The following is an 11,962-nucleotide window of genomic DNA, read 5'->3' on the forward strand; positions in this document are numbered from 1 at the left end:
TAAACACACAACGCTAGCTATTATGAACCTTTGGACACTGCTCGTTGGGAAACGACCTAGGATCACTTCCTAGTTACTGCATTTTCATGTTTATTTGATTCGGGTACGGCGCCAAATTTGATCGAGGCCATACCCGAATCAAATAAACATGAAAATGCTCATATTAAAAACGGGTTGTTTCCTCTGATTCAGAAGCGATTCTCTTATCCTGGGTTATGGAGAATTCGTCCCTAACAGTCAACCACTTAATCCAACTCTATTTCAATTTACTAAGCGAAAATCAACTTAGGGTTTTCAATACGTGATTAGGCACCACATACACCAGTTAGCCCTTCGTCCATTAAGCATGAACACAAGTTAGGCTCAGAGGCAATTAATCGAACACGAAGCATGCACTGATTAATATTCACGAATTTGGGATAACTGGTGAAGGGAAAACTGCCAGGAAACCACATTACAAGCGAAACCTCAAAGAGAGTTGGGCTTCGTCCTCAAAAGGAAACAACACCAGAAAATCTAGCCTTCCATGGATTCAAACAGAAAACACAAATGAAACATGAAGCAGAAACGTAAATGAACAGAAACGTAAATGAGAGTAGAAGAAGAAGCAAGAACGAAATTGTAATTAGAAGTAGAAAACGTAAAATTGCATTACGTGAACAGTAGCATCAAAGCAGAAAAAGTAAAACCCTAAAACCAAAGCTCTGAATAATGAATAGCATAACAGAATGCCTTGCACGAATCCCAAGGCTGCTATTTAAAAAGAGTCACTCAAAGTCACTGGGCCCTATTACAATACTCTGGCCCAAAACGAAATAAACACTGAACAACATAAAATAAAATTGCGAAATTTCCTAATTAGAAATTAACTAAGCTAAGCGCTGCTTTATTTGCCCTCTTCAAGTCCACAACCAAAACCCGGATTAAGCCCAATGTTTCATTAATTCCTGAAATTAGATTAAAAACATCAAATTAGCTAAATGGGCCCAAATAATAAAACTGCCTAATTAATTGACAATTAAGACCAATCAGTAATTAAAATGGTGCAAAAAGGGTTTAGAAAATAGAAAAAAATGATGGCATATCACACATTATTAAGACGTTCACCCTCTAGATATGCAAAACTGGCAGAGAATGTCATCCTAGTTGGTGTCACCCCAACAAAATCATGTAGTGGGAGTTTGTACCTATTTGTTTTGTAGGTATTGTCTATCAAAAACACCAAATTACATGCGTTGACTAACTTCATTGCATCAGGGTGACACCAAAAGATATCACGAACCACGTCTTCGTCCTTTAATCCGTGCCAATGAATATATTGATCCCATTCAAGAAGTTTCATTAGATGTTGCATTTTGGTATCACTTCCTCTTATGGAAGAACGATATGCACTTCTTGCATTGTATATTTATTTGATGGTCGTACAACTATTGGCATTGTGCTCTTTCAGAGTTAGTAGAATGTTTCTTGGTTTAACCATTGACTTCATCATGTCAGCAATAAGTGTTTTTTCAGCTTTAGTCAATTGCTTGACATATGGATGTCCAACTAATGACTTGGCCAATTCATGATTATGAATGCCACAAATCAATTTCACCATCCAGCCTTGTCCTCTATCCACTGGCTTGCCACGAAGCTTGAAGGGACATCCACATTTCCTAGTCCTAGTGTCTCTTCTAACAAATTCTTTCTTCCTACACCTATACTCGCCACTCCTTTCACAACCAATTAACACAAACGAAGTCCTTCCTCTACTACCAGTGTTTGTGTCAAACCTTATAATCACCGCCACAAATCGGTTTTCATAAGCAATGGATTGATCCCACCGCAAAACATCCTCTCGGCTATCAAACATGTACAAAGCAATCCACATTATTTCAGTTTTCTACAACATATTCATTTTATTAAATCACTCACAATCATCAACATTATTACCTGAGAAGTATTGAACGCTTCCGAACAATCGACATGTGGTTCATTCACACCACATTCTTCTTTATTTTCATAATCCATATTCACTACTTCAGACATTATACTTTTATACATCCACTGATCTTCGTCTCCGTCCATCTTAACAATAAATAAAAAATTTCAACACAGGCATACAACACCTCCCCGAACTATAGATAACATACAAAACTATACTTAATAACCTATATCATTCTACACGTATAAACAATTAAAATAAAAATGACAATACAAACAAAGTAATACTTTAAAAACAAAATGAAGCTTTAAAATTTTAAAAATATAACCTATTACAGATCAACTTGATCCGTAAGTCTTTTGTGGATCAAGTTGATCCGCAAGTAAGTTGCGGATCAAGTTGATCCGCATGTAGATTGTTTGCCTACGGATCAAATTGATACTTGTGGAACAAGTTGATCCGCAAGTTACTTACGGATCAACTTGATCCGCAATACTCAAGTTGATCCGTATCTTTAAAATTAATACGCATATCAAGTTGATCCGTAATTAGATTGCAAATGCATACCTCGTATGCTTTGCAAATGCATACCTCGTGTACACCGGAACGCACAACCAACGCAAATGCGTACCTCGTATGCCACCGACGACCACCGCAACGCTGAACACCGATACCTTCACCTTCGCCGAACCTAACCGAGCGCAAGGAAATGAAGAACAACGACAAAGCACTATGCACCGAAGAGAGAAACTGATGGAGAGAATAAGGAAGGAGAGAAGCACTACGCAAACTGTCGTTTTTTAAAAACGTAAAAAAGTTTTTGTAAACATGCAAGGGCAGTTTTGGATTTTTCAAAATTTTCTGGGTGCACCCAGCAACTCCCAAATTATAACTAGTCATACAAAAAGTCTTGAAATGAAAATATTAGAGAAAAAGTAACCGCTAGCATTTCTCTAATAAATATAAACAGAATCAGGCTAACTTACGAAAACAGAAAATAAAATACAAAATGGTAAATATAAATGAATTAAAAAGAATGGCAGTATATATAAAGAAGATCGACGCGGGGTGGAGGTGAGGTGAAGTCTGGAAAGACCAGCGTGCAGGTTCTTCAATCTTCTAGAGAGAGAAAGTTAAAGATTGAAATTTGGATCGGAGAGAGAGAGAGAGATGGCGTTGAATCCTCAATTGTTTCCTAATGGAATGCCCGTTCCTTTCGTGAACGAGATGTTTGTGTTGGCCAGAGACGGCGTCGAATTCGAGGTCGATAAGATTCCTGCCTCTGGGTCAGTTACCAATTCTTCTTCTTTCTATAGGATTGATTCTGTTCAATCTTTTTATCGAAAAAAAAAGGAAAAACGAACATTTGGGGTTATTATTCATACGATAGCAGAACAATTGTTGGTTAATTTCAAGATTGCGAAAAGATGAAAAATTATTAGTGCAACAAACAAACATGTGATTATAAAGATTGATATAAACCTGACAATGACTTGAGACTCTAGTTTTTTATGCTAGATCAAGTTAGGGGGTCTGCTATCTCTGTATTAGGAACATATGCTTGTTTATTTTGAAGTTGATTGAGGTCCATATGAAATATTTTTATTTCATTTGGCATCAAGCAACTCTTTTGTTTGGTATTTTCTAGTTTAAATCAATGTTGAAGCTATTCCCTTTATCTGAATTATATATTTTTTTAGCATTAGGTTCAGAATTTCGATGTCATTGTAAACTACCTGGAGTATTTCTTAGCTTTTTTGAGGCAGAGCTATTCAATTCAAGAAATATATAAATATAAATATTTTGTGTCAGTGTTTAATTCCTCTATTTATTTCAGTCAGTTGTATACTATGTTTGATATAATGATGATTTTGTTGTTAATTTTGTTCAGAAATCATGGGGGTCATCTCAAAACAAAGGGAATCGTGTATTTGTCAAATATTCGGATGGTCTTCGTTGCTAAAAGTTCAGTTGGACACTTCACTGCTTTTGATATGCCTTTGGTATGTGTTTCACCTTCTTTCACTCTTTCAAATTGCTAATGTTGTGCTGGTAGGTTTTGAGTTTGCCTGTTTTTTCTGTTTTACTTATACATGAAGAGTTTTTTGGTTACATCTTCTAATGTCCTTCTTGTCATGCTAAGATGATTTAATGGCCCCTTTCTGTGTTCACTTTGTGGTTGAATCTATAATTCTATATCGATCTTTGTCTAGCAGAACCACTGCACCAAATCATTGGGTTTGTATTTTCTGTGTTGTATTTTCGTTATATCTTTGGTTTGACTTGTGTGGATGCCGTGAGGGTGGAGTTTTAGGTCTGTTGGCTCTTGGCAAATATTATCATTGCTTGGTTTTGTGCTAAGTGCTAACTTCAGTACCTTGCTGAAAACTAAGAATGTAGATTTTATGTTAGTTTGCAAGATTGGTCAGGACATGACATATGATAGTTATTAAGTTTGTAAATAACTTGTATGTGCTTGTTGTTTAACTCTTTCTTTTTCCAAGTTAATGTGTATTAGTATAGGCGACATGGGATCATGAATTGTATTGTATCTATCTTCCTTCAAAATGGCAACATGATTATGATGTTATTAACTATCTGCTAAGTGTTTTAGTTGTGAGCTTGTTCCTTTGTGTCTTTCTTGCCATTGTATTTTGGATAAAGGGGCCACTTGAACAATTTAATTAGGTACTTATTTAATAAGTTCTTATCATGTAAGGACTGGTACCATAAATTAGACTCTGAAATTTATTGAAATAATTTAAAATGACCTTATTTTGATCATCTGCATTAAAAAAGTTTAAACACCCCTAGACTGGTTACTCTCTTTCTTTTCCTTTATTGGTTAACCACCCAAAGCTGAATTTTAAGTCACTTTTGTGAAATTTGATTTATTGGAAAAGTGATGTTTTCACTCAGAATCAAACTTAAGAGTCTATTTGATTTTTGAAGGGGATAAGATGAGAAAAATCTGTACTTAATTGGGGCAAAATGAATATATTATTCATTGCTTTTGTTTTTTTTTTTTTTTTTAGATTAAGAAACATATTTTCATTATAAAAAATGCTCTATATATGTTGTCATTTATACTGTGCTGATCCATAGTTCATTAATTATGCAGCTTTACATCCATGGTGAAAAATTTAACCAGCCTATATTTCACTGCAACAATCTTTCTGGACATGTTGAGCCTGTAAGTAAATAATGTATTCTTTGGTACCCGGCTTGACTCCAATCCTATATCAAAATTATGGGTCCTAAAACCTGAACACTTTTAATTGCAACAGGTAGTCCCAAATGACGAACACAGAGCTCTTTACTCTACACACTCATTTAAGATCTTATTCAAAGAGGGAGGCTGTGGAACCTTCATCCCTCTCTTCTTCAATTTGATTACTTCAGTGAGGCAGTATAATCAACATGCTAATATGCAGACACAAACTTATGTGGATCCTTTGCAGGCATCTCAGACTCCGGTTGATGAGATGATGAGACACGCGTAAGTGAATGTGCTTTAAATTCTTTAGTCAAGTTTGTATAGTGTGGACCATGTGATTTATAACCCCAAAACTGTAGTATTTATGATTTAAAACATCATGCATGTTATTTAGCCGTACTCCCTCTGGTCTCAATTATAAGGAAAAAAAAAACTTCACACTAATTAAGAAAAGTTGTTGACATCATTAAATTTTGTTAATCCCACATAGAAAATAAGTTTCCTGGAAGTTTATATTTAAATGAATGGTATTTTGGAGATGGTTTCATCAAATATAGTATAATTAGTGGAGATTTGGTTATATTTAAGACCAAAATGTATGGATTTTTTATTGCTTATATTTGAGATCGGAAGAGTAGATTGTATGATATATAATCCAAAAGCTGTAATATTTATGATTGAGAACATTATGCAGATATGTTGATCCTAATGATCCGACAAAAATATTTCTGCAACAACCCACTTCTGATTCTCAGCTTAGGCGTCGAACATATCAGCCACAGACAGATGGAGGCCATGTCTAAGTCTGAAATTACACTCTCCTCACGTTCATCGTATGATGTTTATATGGGAATTGTGTATTAATACATCAAAATAAACAAAAATCTTATGAGAGACTGAGTATGTGTTTGGATCTATGTTGATAGAATTTATTTTAGATCAATGTGATTATATAGAATTGATTCTGAAGTAATGTATTTCTTTTGTTTGCATAAGAGATATTAAAGAAGTTATTTTTAAGAAAATGTTCGTTGGATTTCTTGTTGACATTAAAGTTTCTTATAAAAGCCATGATCATTTTATTATTAAAAAGTAATCGAAGCTGAATTGAACACATGAGATTATGCAATAACTATTAACGATATGAAGCAACTTGCTATATATAGAGGGTTATGCATCACGACTAACCTGAATAGGCCAATGCATTAGATGTATACCTAGTTTTGACATTCGGAATTCTACTAAGCGGGTACATTATTTCCCACATCCCCTTTGGCACCAAATATATTTCAAAAGACCCCAGTACATATGAGGGTAATACAATCAATAACGATTTTCAATTACACAAAAAATAATTTATTACATTGACTTAAATTATTTCCCACATTGTAGGCATGACAATTCTTCCCGGAATTCGGGGATCCCCACCGGGACTGTCCCATTCGGAGCCCTGTGGTCGGGGAAAAATTCCTTGCGGGGGTGGGGATAAAAATCCCCCCGCAGTTAATTCGGGGACGGGGACTATGCTTCCCGCCCCGCAGGATCCCCATATCCCCGCGTATATAAAATTTTATTTATATACTCTCAACTTATAATATGTATAACATAAATATAAGAGTTAATATAATATTTTACTAGTAAAAAAATATAAAATAAAATTATTATATATATAAGTAATATCTCACAAGTCACAAAGACACAAACATTACCCAAACCTTAAAATGTCGCATCAAACATTCAGACTTTATTCCTTGACTTCCTTTTTCACCTTTGTTCTTTCTTCACTGCTTTACCTTCGTTCCTTCTTCACTTCTTCACCGTTCGTTTCATCGTTTCACACTGTCTTCACCCTCTTCACTTTTTCGCTTCTTCATCGTTCGTTTCACCGTTCCTTCTTCACTATTCGTTTCAGCCATGAACTCGAGGAAGCCTTCGTTGCACCTTTTTCTTCTTCGAGTCGCACCGTGCATTTCTGGGTGTCGCAACTTCAAATTGTTCTTCCTTTGTTGTATGTTTGATTCAGCATGATGATGTTAATTTATTGTATGGAGACTTGTAATGTTATGGTAGTTTTATTGTTTTTATTATGTAATATTGTAACATTAATGTGTACTTGGATATTTCTTGGATGTTTTTATTCTTGTGTGATTTTATTACCATTATTATTGATTTATTTTGGTATTTTTAGTTATTTTTTAAACTTAGAATTAAACCTTAAATTTATTATTGTTGAAAATTTGAGATAAAACAAAAAATTTGTATATTTTTTATAATTTTTTATATTTTTAAATGTAAAACGGGGTCCCCGTAGACAAGGTTATCAAACTCGAGAGTTTACGCAGACTCGTGAGAGTTTTATAAACTTGACTCGTGATTCAACTCGTAGACTCGTAAGAGTTTACTTCATATAAAAATAATAATAAAATATCTATAACTAACATACTAATTAAACATTTCAACAATATAATAAAGTAAAATAGTAAATCATAAAGTTCAGAATATTTAATTAACCAAGTCTAGTAATAATACATCACTACTAGATAATAACTTGCAGAGGTTATAGTAGTGATAGATCATTCTCATTGAGGGTTTGGTGTTATTAGAGAACAAAAGTTTGATATTATTAAAGGTAGGAATTTTGTATTTGAGAATAATACACTAAATGAAGATATGTTGAATGCTATACAAAGAGAAAACAATAAAAAATTACTTACATTTTGGTCTAATTTTTTTTAACTTGTTAACTCGTTGACTCGATGGTAAACTCGAGAGTTTACTGAGTTTACTTAGAATTTATAGAGTTTGCCCAAAGTCTAGTAAAAAAAGAGTTATTCAAGAGTCAACTGGCATAGGACAAGTGGACTCATAAACTCGTAAGAATTGGCGAGTTAACTCGAGAGTTTGATAACCATGCCCGCAGGTCCCCACGGGGAACCGCAGAACAAGGATGGGGCAAAAAATACCCCCACCACGGGAAGCGGAGACGAGGAGCAGGGTAAGGTGCGGGGACGGGAAGCGGGGGAGTACTTCCCGCCCCAACCCCGCGTGGGTTCCATGCCTACGCCATCCCCTTTGGCACCAAATACATTTCAAAAGACACCAGTACATGAGGGTCATACAATCAATATTGATTTTCAATTACAAAAAAACAATTTATTACTTTAACTTAATAACTAATCCAATCAAATCAAATTAGGCTTAGCTCATCATGGTTTTACCACCAATTTAAGCCTGCACTAATTCTTATGTATGATTAAAAACAAATATTTTATTACAAAATTGTATTTTATTGATAACTCTGTTTTATTCAAAAGAATAAAATTTTAATAAATTTATAATAATTCACACGTTGTTCACGCAAATGAGTTAATCCTTCCTAATATTGTATTGAGAAGTCTATCCATTTATTTCTTTCTTTGACTTTTCTATTCCGGGCATGTTTATATAATGAAAACATGGTCTTTTGAAAGGATGAACAATAGTAATAAAAATCTTTGGACTGAATTATCATGCTTAATGAAGTTCACCTTCATTCAAGATTATTTGTTTCACCTAAAGTCATGAATTAGTATTTTTATTTTAAATGATTTGTCACTTAAGATAATATACAAATTAGAGATATATTGGGGATTCATATTGCATATAGAGGATTGAAATGTTATAACTAGATAAACACTAGGATCCCCCGTAAAGTCTAGTCAATTGTATGTTTATTTTGTAAGTATATACGTATGTTTGTGGATGACTCTTGAAGATGAAGGACATTCCGTTCTCCTCTAATGTGATCATCGAATGGTCATGCCCGACGTATGGACTAGAGAGGATGCTGCCAAGATGCATCGGTACACAAGCGTCATCACTACTACTTACTTATCTTCAGTGTCAAATGTGTATATGCCATCAATCCAACAAAGATATTTTTGTCTCTATTAGGTTTCCACCCCCACCAATTATCCTTCCAAGTCATGAAGAGCTTCGCATACTACCAGTTGTCCATGTAGCACCCTTTCATGGTACCTTTTGTCAGTTACCTCCTATGCAATTTGCGCATGTTCTCGTGGTTCCGGACTTTGCGGTGCCTGAGGTGGACCCAATAGTTGAGCCACCCCTAGTCCAAAGGTAGAGGTAAAGCTTGTGGAGGAGCAGATTATTAAGGATCCCCTTATAGTTGAGCTACCCCTAGTTCTAGATCCAGAGGCAGATGTATTGAGGATCCCCTTATAGTTGATCCTTATAGTTGAGCTACCCCTAGTTCTAGATCCAGAGGCAGATGTATTGAGGATCCCCTTATAGTTGAGCTACCCCTATTTAGAATCTTTAATGACATGTCTTGTAATATTGTCCGTTGTTTGAAGGGGATTTTTTTTTTTTAATCAATGTACGCACTTTCTCTCATGAAAATTCCCAATTTACAACAGTTTGTGGTATATCCCAAAGTGCACCACTTATATGCTTCATTGAAAAGTCAGGATTTGTCAACCTGACTTCTAAATGGTGGTTTTTTTTATAATTTAAATTTTATTTTAAATTTTAAATTTATGTTTTAGTTTAAATTATTAAAAATATTTTAAATTTAAACTTCCGCACTTTTATTTTAAATATTATATTATATAAAAAATATTTTTAATTGATTTTAAAAATATTTTTTTATTTGTTTAAGAAAATAATGTTATTAAATATATTTTTTTCTTATATTATTTAATTTATACAAGGCTTAGTTGATAATAGACTTTGTTTGATAATATTTAATTTATACAAGACTTTTGAACTTTTGATTTTTTTTTAAATATGTTTTACAAAGAACACAATGAATATATAGTTATCGCATTTTGGTTATATTTTATGAAGAAATTAAAACTCTCAAATAACAATTGAAAATAATAAAATGAAATTAAAACATAATAAACAAAACATAATAAAACGAAAATAACGCAATGTACTAACAATAACAATTTCAACATGAAAATAACAAAAGTAATCTTTGTTTGAAAGGTGTTGTAATGCGGACATGTCTTCTTCCAATAGTTGGATTATTGGTTTGTTAAAAATAGCTAAAATTTCTATCAGACAAAAACACTTCCAGTAGTTGAATTCTATTAACACTTTTAACACATCTTCATTGGTTATCAACTCTATTATTTGATACTCGATTAATTTTTCTGAATATTTTGTATGACTCGGCTGTCGAAAGAACAATTTGTCTAACCAGTTGTGATTTATGAATTCCATAAGGAGAACCCCTATAGGCGCAACGTTCGTGATGACATCCTTGAGTTTTTCGATGCTACATCCCAAAGGAATTTGAAATCTTATTGGGTTTGTTCTAGTGAAGGAGTAACCCAAAAAATCGCCTTGTCGTGGTATCTTCTACTTGTTGTTGTAATACTAGATTGCATCATGAGTAGGAGTGATGGTGGATCGAAGTAGGTTGAGTATACATCAAGTGTTCTATTGTTGGTACATAATAACTTTATAGGACCAACACATGAGTATTGCTCATTACACATTAACATTGTGCAAACATCATCATCATTTTTTAATTGTAGAGAATGAAAAAAAGATTGTTGACCTGCATCTATGGATGGTTATCGGTAGTAGATTTCATCCACAAATTGGTCATTGGTTAGTCAAAGGGAGTTGTGAATTCTACTGTTCAGTGTCTCAAAAGAATAATTTTCAGGAACTTGCATCGGTATTGGAGTAGGACATTGAAAATAAACACCAGTTTGGTTGTGAATGATTGATCCATTTGGCAAAATGAATGCTAATCTCGAGTTAGAAATGGTTTGTGTGTTTGTTTCTCCTAAAAATGTCATAGTATTGAGATTGAATATGATTTGTGAAGGTATGTTGTGCGAAAGTGTGTGGCTATATTGAGGGTGTTTTGTGTTATTTATAGTTGTTTGAAGCTTCACCCTGTTGATGTTTATTGACACATGTCATTATTGTAATTTCTCTTTTATCGATATAGTGCATAGTGTTGTGAATTTTCTACTGTGAATTTACCTACTACTTGGTGCACCAAACCGTCTATTATCACTTTGAGAATTGAATGCAGATTGTGAGTTGTCAAATCAATGTCAGTTTTGTTAGTGAAACATCTATTGTTTTTTCAGAGACTTGGGTAAATTGTAAAGTATTGTCGACTTCAACTGTGATATTACCCTACTACTTGGTGCACCAGACCACCCATTATCACTTTGAGACTTGAATTTAAATTGTGATTTGTCAAATCAATGTCAGCTTTGTTGGTGAAACATCATTTTATGTTTTTAGAGACTTGGGTAAATTAGAAAGTGTTGTCAATTTCGATTGTGATTTTACCATACTATTTGGTGCACTAGACCGCCCATTATCACTTTGAGACTTGAATTTAAATTGTGAGTTATCAAATCAATGTCAGTTTTGTTGGTGAAACATCTATTGTTTTTTCAGAGACTTGGGTAAATTGTAAAGTGTTGTCAATTTCAACTGTGATTTTACCCTACTACATGGTGAGTTGTGAGTTGGCAATTCAATGTCAGTTTGTGCTGGTGAAACATATATTATTTTTTCAGAGACTTGGTATATTGCAAAGTATTGTCAATTTCGACTGTGATTTTATCCTACTACATGTTGAGTTGTGAGTTGACAATTCAATGTCAGTTGTGCTGGTGAAACATATATTATTTTTTCAAAGACTTAGGTGAATTGCAAAGTATTGTTAATTTCGACTGTGATTTTACCCTACTACATGGTGAGTTGTGAGTTGGCAATTCAACGTCAGTTGTGCTAGTGAAACATATATTATTTTTTCAAAGACATGGATAAATTGTAAA

At 33.8% G+C, this 11,962-nt stretch overlaps 1 protein-coding gene across 1 annotated transcript; it reads left to right on the forward strand.

Annotated features, from left to right (window-relative positions):
- The first annotated feature begins 3,003 nt into the window (after window positions 1–3,003).
- On the forward strand, window positions 3,004–6,023 carry LOC100526945 (uncharacterized). The gene is given in 5 exon segments (NM_001249407.2): window positions 3,004–3,213; window positions 3,819–3,930; window positions 5,049–5,120; window positions 5,215–5,426; window positions 5,839–6,023. Coding segments are annotated over 5 exon segments (621 nt in total). The 5' UTR covers window positions 3,004–3,097; the 3' UTR covers window positions 5,948–6,023.
- Window positions 6,024–11,962: the final 5,939 nt, after the last annotated feature.

This window comes from Glycine max, chromosome 16 (genome assembly GCF_000004515.6).
Source record: "Glycine max cultivar Williams 82 chromosome 16, Glycine_max_v4.0, whole genome shotgun sequence".
Taxonomy (NCBI): Eukaryota; Viridiplantae; Streptophyta; class Magnoliopsida; order Fabales; family Fabaceae; genus Glycine; species Glycine max.